This window comes from Salvelinus sp. IW2-2015, linkage group LG30, assembly GCF_002910315.2.
Source record: "Salvelinus sp. IW2-2015 linkage group LG30, ASM291031v2, whole genome shotgun sequence".
NCBI classification, from domain to species: Eukaryota; Metazoa; Chordata; class Actinopteri; order Salmoniformes; family Salmonidae; genus Salvelinus; species Salvelinus sp. IW2-2015.
The window spans coordinates 11,716,783-11,729,562 of record NC_036869.1 but is presented as its reverse complement, the minus strand read 5'-3'; the positions used below and the strand labels follow the sequence as shown (position 1 = coordinate 11,729,562).

The 12,780-nt window shown below is 41.7% G+C and overlaps 1 protein-coding gene across 1 annotated transcript in view; it reads right to left on the bottom strand.

Moving 5' to 3' along the window:
• Positions 1-12,780, bottom strand: part of LOC111955136 (trafficking protein particle complex subunit 9) — a 150,157-nt gene that overhangs the window by 55,346 nt on the left and 82,031 nt on the right. Inside the window, exons 16-18 of the mRNA XM_070436029.1 lie at positions 5,771-5,897; positions 4,881-5,013; positions 2,648-2,808 (exon numbers count right to left, since the gene is read on the bottom strand). Coding sequence (XP_070292130.1) covers positions 2,648-2,808; positions 4,881-5,013; positions 5,771-5,897 — 421 coding nt within the window. The remainder of the gene's footprint in view (positions 1-2,647; positions 2,809-4,880; positions 5,014-5,770; positions 5,898-12,780) is intronic.

The window sequence follows — 12,780 nt, the reverse complement described above, 5'->3', positions numbered from 1 at the left end:
CGAAACCTGGCTCGCAAGAGAGGACAGGCTTATGTCCTGTTGGGGGAGGACGCAGAGAGCTGTGGGTTGGCAGCGCACTACATTGCTGCCTGCCATAAGTTGAGGGACAGTGTCTGCCAGACCAATCAACCTGCACATGTACTCTACTGTATGTTTATTGTTATTGTTGAATGTATGGTTATTCTGACACTTGGTTATTGTTGTTACTGTTGTCCCATTGACAATTTTGATTTAATTTTATATTGTAAATAAGCTTTGGCAATATGTACACTGTTACGTCATGCCAATAATGCAAATTGAATTGAATTCAATTGAGATACAGCGAGACAGAGAGAGACAGAGAGCGAGAGAGCGAGAGAGCGAGAGAGCGAGAGAGCGAGAGAGAGAGAGAGAGAGAGACCTGCCTGGAGGTGACAGCATTCCCTCCCCCGTATAGACCCCCCTAGGCACAACTACGACAACATAACCAACAAAAACGGGTCACAACTCCTGCAGCTCTGTCGCACGCTGGGTATGTACATAGTCAATGGTAGGCTTAGATGGAACTCCTATGGTAGGTACACCTATAGCTCATCTCTTGGCAGTAGTACTGAAGACTACTTTATCACTGACCTCAACCCAGAGTCTCTCAGAGCGTTCACAGTCAGCCCACTAACACCCCTATCAGATCACAGCAAAATCACAGTCTACTTGAACAGAGCAATACTCAATCATGAGGCATCAAAGCCAAAGGAACTGAGTGATATTAATTAATGATATAGATGGAAGGAATGTAGTTTGGAAACCTACCAAAAAACAATTAGSCAACAACAAATTCAATCCCTTTTAGACAGCTTCCTAGACAAAACGTTCCACTGTAACAGTGAAGGTGTAAACATGGCAGTAGAAAATCTTAACAGTATATGTGACCTCAGCATCCCTATCAAAAAAAAAAAAAAACGCATATAGAAAACCAAAGAAAATGAACAACAATGACAAATGGATTGATGAAGAACGTAAAAATCTAAGAAAGAAATTGAGAAACCTGTCCAACCAAAAACACAGAGACCCGGAAAACCTGAGTCTACGCCTTCACTATGGTGAATCACTAAAACAATACAGAAATGCCATGGAGAAAGAACAGCACGTCATAAATCAGATCAATGTAAATGAAGAATCCAGAGACTCTAACCACTTCTGGGAAAATTGGAAAACACTAAACAAACAACACAAAGAATAATCTATCGAAAACTGAGATGTATGGGTAAACCACTCCTCTATTCTTTTTGGCCCTATATCAAAGAACTAACAGCAAAAACATACACGTACAGACTCTTAGCCTTGCTCTTAGCCTTGCTCTTGAGAAAGGCCACCGTAGGCAGACCTGGCTCTCAAGAGAAGACACACTGCCCACAAAATGAGGTGGAAACTGAGCTGCACTTCTTAACCTCCTGCCCAATGTATGACCATATTAGAGACACCTATTTCCCTCAGATTACACAGATCCACAAATAATAAAAATAAAAATAAACGATTTTGATAAACTCCGATATCTACTGGGTGAAATACCACAGTGTGCCATCACAGCAGCAAGATTTGTGACCTGTGACCACAAGAAAATGTCAACCAGTGAAGAACAAACATCCTTGTAAATACAACCCATATTTATGTTTTTATTTATTTTGCCTTTTGTACTTTAACCATTTATACATCGTTATAACACTGTATATACACATAATATGACATTTGTAATGTCTTTATTCTTTTGGAACTTCAGTGAGTAATGTTTACTGTTCATTTTTATTGTTTATTTCACTTTTGTATATTATCTACTTCACTTGTTTTTGCAATGTTAACATCTGTTTCCCATGTCAATAAAACCCATTGAATTGACACACACACACAGAGCAAGAGAGAGAGAGACAGACAGAGAGAGAGAGAGAGAAGTAGACAGAGAGAGGTACACAGAGAGAGAGAGAGAGGTACATAGAGAGAGGGAAAGAGAGAGAGAGAGAGAAGTACACAGAGCGAGGTACACAAAGAGAGAGAGGGAGGAAAGAGAAGAGAGGGAGAGAGAGAGAGAGAAGAGAGAGAGAGAAGAGAGAGAGAGAGAGAGAGAGAGAGAGGAGAGAGGAGAGAGAGAGAGAGAGAGAGAAGAGAGGAGAGAGAGAGGAGGAGAGAGGGAGAGAGAGAGAGAGAGAGAGAGATCGAGAGAGAGAGGAGAGGAGAGGAGAGAGTACAAGAGAGAGAGGAGGAGAGAGAGAGAGAGGGAGAAGGGAAAGAGAGAGAGAGAAGTTACACAGAAGAGAGGTACACATTACGCAGAGAGAGAGAGAGGTACACAGAGAGAGAGAGAGAGGTACAGAGAGAGAGAGAGAGAGAGAGAGAGGGAAAGAAAGAGAGAGAAAGAGAGAGCGAGACAAAGAAACTGCAGAGCTTGGGGGATGCCAGCAGGTATTGAACAAACCAAAAGACAACGACTAGTGATCTCCAACGCTGCCGAGAGGACAGGAAGAGTCACCAGGGGAGAGAGGGCGAGACAGACAGTGAGAGAGGGGGAGAGAGAGAGACAGATGGAGGGAGAGTACATGAAAGGAAACACTGGTTTAAAAACGGTGTGTGTGTGTGTGTGTGTGRGTGCGTGCGTGCGTGTTTTCTGAACCCTGACCTTTGGTATTGCAGGTCTTGGAGGTGACCTCCAGTGTCTCCAAGTCTTCAGCGCCGATGTTCTCCAGAGTGATGGTCAGCCGCTGTGTCTCTCCGTTAAAGAGCTGAACAGACACACTGCTGGACAACTCCTCTTTAGAGGGCCGGAGGGGGTGGGCTGACCTGGAGGGGGATACAGGAGGGTAAGGGTTAAGACATGTCTTCAGACAGCGCTGAGCGATTAACCGAAATGTTGGTTCATTTTCATTTTCTAAACAACTAATTGACCGACATTGTTTCAATTATTTAAATAATTGAATTATTATTAAAAAATAATATTTCTTTTTACATTTTCCATTTCAATCTGTTTTTTTTTTTGAGCTCCATGCACAGTTTCTCTAGAGATATTTAGATTAAGCCCGAACTGTGCGATGTAGTAGGGAGTTGTAGTTTCCAACAGGACAATATTCTAAATAGTTTAGAGCAGAAAACGTGGTAACTACAATGTCCATAATTCATTGCGCGCCTACTTGTCCAGTTTGTGTTTCTTTTAAGCCTGCTACATTAGGTTAGTGTGGGAAAGAGAAGGAGAAGAAACAGAAGACAGAAGACGCGCGATCGAGGGGGATAGAGAGCAGTTGCTTCGTGAGATATCTCTACCTGAAAATAGATGATCATAGTTGGTATTCAGCAGTCATAAAAGCCTCATTTACTCTGAAGAACTACAAAATTGTGATTTTGTCAGACAGTATAGGCAGCAGCTCTGTAGAGATGAGATGATGACTTGGAATAAATAATAGTCAAATAAAACAAATGTAATAATATACACAACAGGTGAAATATTTGATTAAAGTAATGTGAATAACMGCTGGTTAATAAGTGATCAGCAGAAATGAGTCACTACCATCATGGCTTTTTATTCATTGTTTTATRCTGTGTTACAGCATTCAACCCACATAATGTATCGTGCATTTAATGTTTGAAAAATAATCTAAACGAAAAACGTGATTTATTTTTTATTTATTCAAAACCCAACCGACCTCAAAAAACATMAATCGCTCAGCACTACTTCAGACCTGGAGAGACACACAGGCGGTTAAGGGTTAAAGACATGTCTTCAGATCGCGAGAGACGTGTTTTATTGACTGGAGGGGTGGGCCAACATATCAATCAATTCATCGACATTGAGCATGACCTCGCTCTATGTAGCCGATTTCAACTTTTTTAAAGTTATTCATATAGTGTGTCTAGACACACTGCTCCACAGGGGGTCTGGAACTTTGAGTCTTGATGTTGGCCACTGCACTGCATGCAAATCTACACACACACACGATCTTAATATCTTATAAGATATCTTGAACGTGAGCGCAAGCAAGCACGCACACACACAAATAAAGAAAGGCACACGGCCCGGGCTATTGGGAAGGGGAACCAGAAGTGAAAGAAAAAGAGATACAAAAGAAAGAGAGGATGGAGAGAGAGAGAGATCACAGCTAAAGAGTACGATTGGGATGAGCACAGCAAGGTCCTATTCTGAACAGGGCACAATGACGTACTGAGGTAAGCTGAGCGGCCAAATCATAGAGGAACAAGACAGGTGGCGATTTGAACATAGAGGTCCATTTAGTCCCTACCATGTTAGTTATTACTTCAAARTGAATAAAAACTCAATCTAGAGCATTGGATTTCAATTGTCCACGTGCTATTACTAAAGCTATCTGACCCTGTTGGGTACTGGAACCAACACAACAGTCAGTCTCAGAATGATGTCTATTGTAATGTTATTGTCCAGCAGCAAGCGACTAGGCTGAAGAGAAAGCATATATATCTATCTATCTATCCAACATTCTCTCACTACTAAGATACAGAACCTGTAATTATCAAGGTGTAAACGATGACTTAAGTTCTTAGTAATTACAGAGGTCCCAGCAGGTTCCATAGCTGTTCCTCTTAGGTATCAGTGGGTCATTTAAAAGTAGCTGGAAGAAGAAAGAAAGCCATAGCGGAGGGAGGGACGACTGCCTTGCAGAAAAGAGCCTGTGAAGATAACAGCCTGTCAAGGGACCGCGGCTGTGAATTATCACCGACTAAAAGTATCAAGATGCGGTTGGGAGCTTGTTGTGTTTTTGGTCCAGAAACCCCACTACCAGTCACTCATTTTAAAGTGGCTCTGACTAAGCAAAGTACCTACCACTCCCTAGCTGGATGCTCCATCAGGTGCAGTTTTTAGGAGTTTAGGGCAGAGGGTGTCTCACCGTGGTAGAGAGGTGCTGAGCTGGAGACGGGGTAATGATGGAATGACCTCCACCATACAGCCACTGGTCTTCACACTGGGTAGACCCTCCAGGAGACAGTCACTGGTCACACCGAACACTGACGTGTGGTAGCCTACAGACAGGAGAGTAAAGGAGAGGTAAAAGTCAGTGCKCTAAAAAACCAAGGACTAACAAGCACTGCAATAACTTTTCTCCATTCTACGAAGGGTGACATTGAGAACACACTTATAAAGGATTTCTACCCAATCATCCTCTGTTGAAAACAGTCTAACCTATTAATGGAATATAAATGGGAGAAACAGAGCTGTGAGTCTTGGTTGGTTTATAGTTGGCGCTCCTGTTGTGACATCAGAAAGGTTTACAACACAATCTGAGACCCTCCTCTATTAACCACACACACACAATTAACCCCCACCCCATCCTCTGGAGAAAGACAATCAAGTCACTTGTCTTAACCATGGGGACAAAATTACAGGCAATTACTGTGGTGCAAGATTAAGACTCAATGACTATGTAGACCATAGYAATTAAAGCTACCCTAATATCCCAAGCTACTGAGGTTAACAAAGCTGAGATTAACTGACATGTCTCTTTGTCCTCGTTTAACCTGTTTAAAGATGGAGGCAGAGAACATGGGGTCTGTCTGCRGGTCGTCARGGCACACATCAATGTTTTTAKATTTTAGTGAAAAATCTGCARATGATTTGTCCCAAAATGACTGATAATTTAATCAAAAGAACGCCTATTAATAACCAATCTTTGTATTTCGTAAAAGTAAGTTGTCAGGGAGGAAGCCATTTCCATTTCAATGATGCTCTTTCCTGTGTAAYCAGTGTTCATTTGTAAGGGTAAAGTTGTGCTGGACTCACCGTTGACGTTGATGTTGCCTGCGGTGCGTGGGACCCCCACCAGGGTGACGGGGTAGAGCCCAGACTCCGCAGGGAGAGACAGGGTGGCAGGCAGGGACTCAAACTCCACGCCTGACGTCAGCAAACCCTGGAACCGACAGAGGACAACAGATCAGTCAGAGAAGTTACGCTTTAAATCAGGGTACCATTGAGCATAATTCATAAAACTAATAGTGACTATACTTAGTTTTTCAATAAAATTATAATACACAATTCTTGCAACCAATAGAATGTTATATATATGGGGGATACAACCATCCCAGCTCTGCAGATTTTGCTGTGAAGAGACAGAATCATTAGATAATTTGTTTTGGTACTGCCCATATTGAGCTTGTTTTTGGTCGCAGGTTCAGGAATGACTTTAGAATTGCAACACTTACCTGGAGCTAACTCTGCAAATAGCACTGCTGGGTGATTTGAAAAGTCATAGTCAATCGATCAATAATATAATAATACTCTTAGCAAAAATTGTATCTTTAATTTACAATCTGTAGAAACTATGAGAATAGAAAGGTTCAGAACTTTTGTGAAACATCACAGCACAGTTATATATGGCAAATAGAAATCAAAACTGGATGCTGTTCAGAGAAAGATGGGAGGGGTTGAGTGGAGCTGAAGGATGGGACTAAAAACAAACAAAATATAACTATGGTAAAATATACTGTGTCTGTAAAATGTATATAGTATGTATAAGCTGGAAGTAGAAGCATAAGTGTTGTTGTCCATTAGTTTACTCCAATTAGGGGAGGGGTGGTAAGGTTAGGGGAAAATAATAAAGAAACATATATAAATAGTATATATACAGTACCAGTCAAAAGTTGAGACACACCTACTCATTCAATGGTTTTTCTTTATTTTGACTGTTTTCTACATCGTAGAATAATAGTGAATACATCAAAACTATGAAATAACACATATGGAATCACGTAGTAACCAAAAGAGTGTTAAATCCAAATATATTTGAGATTCTTCAGAATAGCCACCTTTTGCCTTGATGACAGCTTTGCACACTCTTGGCATTCTCTCAACCAGCTTCATGAGGTAGACACCTGGAATGCATTTAAATTAACAGGTGTGCCTTGTTAAAAGTTAATTTGTGGAATTTCTTTCCTTCTTAATGCATTTGAGTCAATCAGTTGTGTTGTGGTAAGATGGCGCCAAAGAAGATAGCTGACGTTTTACATGCTCCTAACCAACTGTGCTAATTTGTTTGTTTTTTTGCATTGTTTGTAACTTATTATTTTAATTATTTTGTGAATAATGTTGATGGTACCATTCTTACGACCAAAAATAACTTCTGGACATCAGAACAGTGATTATTCACCTCGAACTGGAAGAAGCTTTTTCCTTTAATAAGTCCGACGCAAAGGATATACTGCTTTCTCAGGAACAGGGCCAAATCCCCGTTATTTACGTGAAGAAAAGACGGAGGAAAATGAAGCGCAGGTCGGGCTGACTTCTGAGAAACCGTACGCGAGCGAGTAAACTCCCACTGCCATCCGTTTTACTGACTAACGTGCAATCATTGGAAAATAAAATGCATGCGCTCCTGGTTCACCCACGGCTGTGTGGTCAAACATGACTCCAACACATTAAGTATGCTGACAGTGGTAGGCCTGATCATCGACAACGATGAAACGGCCTATAGGGAGGAGGTCAGAGACCTGGCAGTGTAGTGCCAAGACAACAACCTCTCCCTCAGTGTGAGCAAGACAAAGGAGCTGATCGTGGACTACAGGAAAAGGAGTGCCGAACAGGCCACCATTAACATTGACAGGGCTGTAGTGGAGCGGGTCTTAGCCAAATACATTTAAACTCAGTTTTAATCATTTTAGGACATTTAATCCTAGTAAAAATTCCCTGTCTTAGGTCAGTTAGGATCACCACTTTATTTTAAGAAAGTGAAATGTCAGAATAATAGTAGAGAGAATTATTTATTTCATCATTTATTTATTTCATCACATTCCCAGTGGGTCAGAAGTTTACATACACTCAATTAGTATTTGGTAGCATTGCCTTTAATTTGTTTAACTTGGGTCAAATGTTTCGGTTAGCCTTCCACAAGCTTCCCACAGTAAGTTGGGTGAATTTTGGCCCATTCCTCCTGACAGAGCTGGTGTAACTGAGTCAGGTTTGTAGGCCTCCTTGCTCGCACACGATTTTTCAGTTCTGGCCACAAATGTTCTATAGGATTGAGTTCAATGCTGATGATGGCCAATCCAATAACTTGATCTTTGTCGTCCTTAAGCCATTTTGCCACAACTTTGGAAGTATGCCTGGGGTCATTGTCCATTTGGAAGACCCATTTGCGACCAAGCTTTAACTTCCTGACTGATGTCTTGAGATTTTGCTTCAATATATCCACATACTTTTCCTCCCTCATGATGCTATCTATTTTGTGAAGAGCACCAGTCCCTCCTGCAGCGAAGCACCCCCACAATATGATGCTGCCACTCCCGTGCTTCATGGTTGGGATGGTGTTCTGGTGGTCATTATGGCCAAACAGTTCCATTTCTGTTTCATCAGACCAGAGGACATTTCTCCAAAAAGCACGATCTTTGTCCCCATGTGCATTTGCAAACCGTAGTCTGGCTTATATAAGCGGTTTTGGAGCAGTGGCTTCTTCCTTGCTGAGCGGTTTTTCAGGTTATGTCGATATAGGACTCGTTTTACTGTGGATATAGATACTGTTGTACCTGTTACCTCCAGCATCTTCACAAGGTCCTTTGCTGTTGTTCTGGAATTTATTTGCACTTTAAGCACCAAAGTACGTTCATCTCTAGGAGACAGAACGCGTCTCCTTCCTGAGCGGTATGACAGCTGCGTGGTCTCATGGTGTTTATACTTGCGTACTATTGTTTGTACGAATGAACGTGGTACCTTCAGGCATTTGAAAATTGCTCCAAAGGATGAACCAGACTTGTGGAGGTCTACAATTTTTTTTTTGATTTTCCCATGTTGTCAAGCAAAGAGGCACTGAGTTTGAACATAGATCTTAAAATACATCCACAGGTACACCTCCAATTGACTCAAATGATGTCAATTAGCCTCATCAGAAGCTTCTAAAGCCATGCCATCATTTTCTGGAATTTTCCAAGCTGTTTAAAGGCAAAGGTCAACTTAGTGTATGTAAACTTCTGACCCACTGGAATTGTGATACAGTGAATTATAAGTGAAATAATCTGTTGGAAACAATTGTTGGAAAAATGACTTGTGTCATGCAAAGTAGATGTCTTTAACCGACTTGCCAAAACTATAGTTTGTTAACAAGAAATTTGTGGAGTGGTTGAAAAATTAGTTTTTATGACTCCAACCTAAGTGTATGTACACTGTCCCGACTTCCAACTGTACACACACACACACCTCACACATATATATTAATGAGATACAATGCAGTTGTTCATTAAAAGGTATGCTATCAGTGGAGCTTCATTCAAATGACTTGATACTATGTTATCGAAGAGTTTCAAATGATTCTACTTCAAAATTGGGGCCTATTAATTAAACACAAACAGAGACTGAGCATGAAGCAACGGTTAAACTGGAACAGCAGGACATCTAAGTCGCTAAACGATCATAAAATAGCGCACAGACACCTGTCAATGTAACGTAGTGTCACAACTGACTTGATTACAGTTCAATTTACTTTGAAACTAAATCAAGTGGATCTAATGAATCAGATTCCACTGTTCTAATGTGACATGATGAGAGAAACCCCATAATTGTCCCAGTGCCGTAGTGGGTGGCAGTTCTTTCCACTGCTCCCTGTAATGTTCCTATCAGAACTGCAGATGAAGGAATGGAGGAYGAGGAGAGGAAGCAACTTTAGAGTATAGAAACCCAGCCCCACAGTAGTTTCCAGAGATCCCTGTAAATCAATCATGGTAATCTAATAGCCCAATATCATAAAGCAGTATTTCCCAAGTCCGGTCCTTGAGTAGCCCCATCGTTTTCATCGCGGCCCCGGACAAGCACACCGGATTCTACTTGTCAACTAATCATCAAGCCTTGACAAGTTGAATGAGGTGTGTTTGTCCAGGGCTACAGCAAAAAGATGTACGGTTGGGGGTACTGGAGGACCGGAGTTGGGAAACACTGTTAAAGGATAGGAGAGGAAACCACGTAAGAGTATTGAAACCCAGCCTCTCAGTGAGCTGGTGGGAGTGAGGTTGTCTCAGGTCTCAGTACCATAGTGCTGTGATGGGAGGTAGGGTTAGTGAGAGTAGTTACCAGTGTTCCCTGTAATCCATCATCCTAATCTAGCCCTGATATCCTGGAGCCCAAGCAGGCACCGCCATCTCCCACGGAGAAAATTGTTCTTGTTCTCACCGTGAGAGAGAGGAGGAAACTAGAAAAACACACACACACGGTGTAAATTGAAGGCTGTCTGCTCTGCTGTAGGAGGAGAGGAGAAGATTGGAAATGAGTCCCACACAGTAACACAGTAGGGGAGATCGGGAGGTTCGACTACCTCAGAGAGGAATATGCTAGTGTAACATCTTTATCAGTTATACAGGTGGTCAAATGCACATCACATCTAGTCTCTGATCATTAGGCCATCGTCATATATATGTCTCCAGTCATAGAGAGGCTCTGTGGTGGCGTGACAGTTATTTACAAAGCCATCCCTCTTGCTACTTTAGAGAGAGAATAAAGATTACACCCCTTTATTGGAAAACAAATATCAAAGTTAACCTATTGGAAATAACTCATTTTCATCCATTCTTGAAAAGGTTAATTAGCCCGACTCGCTATTGTTAACGATCAGTCTGTGTGTGTGTGTGTGTGTGTGTGTGTGTGTATGTGTGTACGTGCGTGCGTTGCGTGCGTGCATGTGTGCGTAGTTAGTTAGCCTGATCATATCGTTAGAACTGCATGGTTCAGTAACCTAATACTTCTCTCATCGTCACGGCATCGTGTAAAGTACCAGTCAACAGTTTGGACACACCTACTCATTCAAGGGTTTTTCTTTATTTTGCATATTTTCTACATTGTACAGTCGTGGCCAAAAGTTTTGAGAATGACACAAATATGAATTTCCACAAAGTTTGCTGCTTCAGTGTCTTTAGATATTTTTGTCAGATGTTACTATGGAATACTGAKGTATAATTACAAGCATTTCATAWGTGTCAAAGGCTTTTATTGACAATTACATGAGGTTGATGCAAAGAGTCAATATTTGCAGTGTTGACCCTTCTTTTTCAAGACCTCTGCAATCCCACCCCTTGGCATGCTGTCAATTAACTTCTTGGGCCACATCCTGACTGATGGCAAGCCCCTCTTAGCATAAATCAATGTTGGAGTGGTTGCAGAATTTGTGGGGTTTTTTGTTAGTCCACCCGCCTCTTTGGGATTGAACCACAAGTTTACTCAATTGGGACTTAAGGTCTGGGAGTTGCCTGGCCATGGACCCCACAAATTTTGAAGTTGTTGTTCCCAGCCAGATTATTATCACTTTTGCCTTAATAGTGCAAGGTTGCTCCTCTCTGCTTGGAAAAGTGCATTGTTCGTTCACCAAACTGTTCTGGATGGTTGGAGAAATTGCCTCTCGAGGATGTCGTTGGTAACCAGTCTTTATTTCATAGTCTGTGGTTCTGTAAGGCAAAATTGTGAGTGAGCCACTCCCCTTGGCTGAGAAGCAACCCCACACATGAATGGTCTCAGGATGCTTTACTGTTGGCATGACACAGGACTGATGGTAGCACTCACCTTGTCTTCCCTATTATTCTACAACGTAGAAACTAGTAAAAATAAAGAAAAACCCTGGAATGAGTAGGCATGTCCAAACTTTTGACTGGTACTGTAAATGTATTTCTAATTGTAACAATCTGTGCTGAGAGTCAGGAAGCAAGTTCAGGGAGTGAGTGATTTAATCAATAAATGAAACATAATACAAAACAAGAAACACGAACAACGCACAGACATGAAACTGAAACAGAAACAATAACGCCTGGGGAAGGAACCAAGGGGAGTGACGTATATAGGGAAGATAATCAAGGAGGTGATTGAGTGCAGGTGAGTGTCATGAGGCGCTGGTGCGCGTAACGCTGGTGACAGGTGTGCACCATAACGAGCAGCCTGGTGACCTAGAGGCAGGAGAGGGAGCATACGTGACACTAATAATTTCATTTCCTTCTCTATTACAATGCAGTGATTAATACTAGAATGTGACGACACAGTAAATTGATTCATCAATTGCAGAGGTAAAATAAAGCAATCTAGTAAACAATATTCACAGATAGTCAGACACTAATGAGCCAGCCCTGATAGGGACGTCACTTCATTATAATTTACAGTAACCTTTCCTTCAGAATGTGTTTGTCTAGGCTAAAGACCTCACTCTGTGGAGAGGGACAACCAGACAGAATACATGGGCTAGTCTGAGCAGCAGCCTCTCAAATATGGATGATTCATTCTAGTTTCTCATTTTGCACACCAAATGATCTACATCCATAATAATAGTTTGAGTCTTCCATCCTTGAACACTAAAGTTGAAATGAATTACAGAACTTCAAAAGAAGGATAACATGTAAGATGTCACTCACACCAGGTGATACTACTTTTATCTATACTGATAATCAATAATAACTAAGAGATCTCTGCAAGTTCACAAACAACTTAATTTCCCCCTCAGGTAAATAACCACTTACATGCCTATCCAATGTGAGATTGTTTATGAGGTGGGAGCAAGGCCAGCACGCTCATTAGGCAGGATTAGGCTGCCACCTATGCCGGCAAAATGACTAGTGCGGCATTTTCTGAGCTAAACTGACCAAGATGCACCTCCAACAACACATAAAACCTCACATAATTCTGCCCAAAAACAATGACAACTTCTCTCAACCAGTGGCATGTGGGCTTTTTAGGTGAGTACCTCCATCTCTCCCCTACATCTCTCCACTCCATCTCCATCTCTCCCCTCCGTCTCTCTATCTACCCCTTCCATCTCTCCCATCCATCTCTCCCCTCCA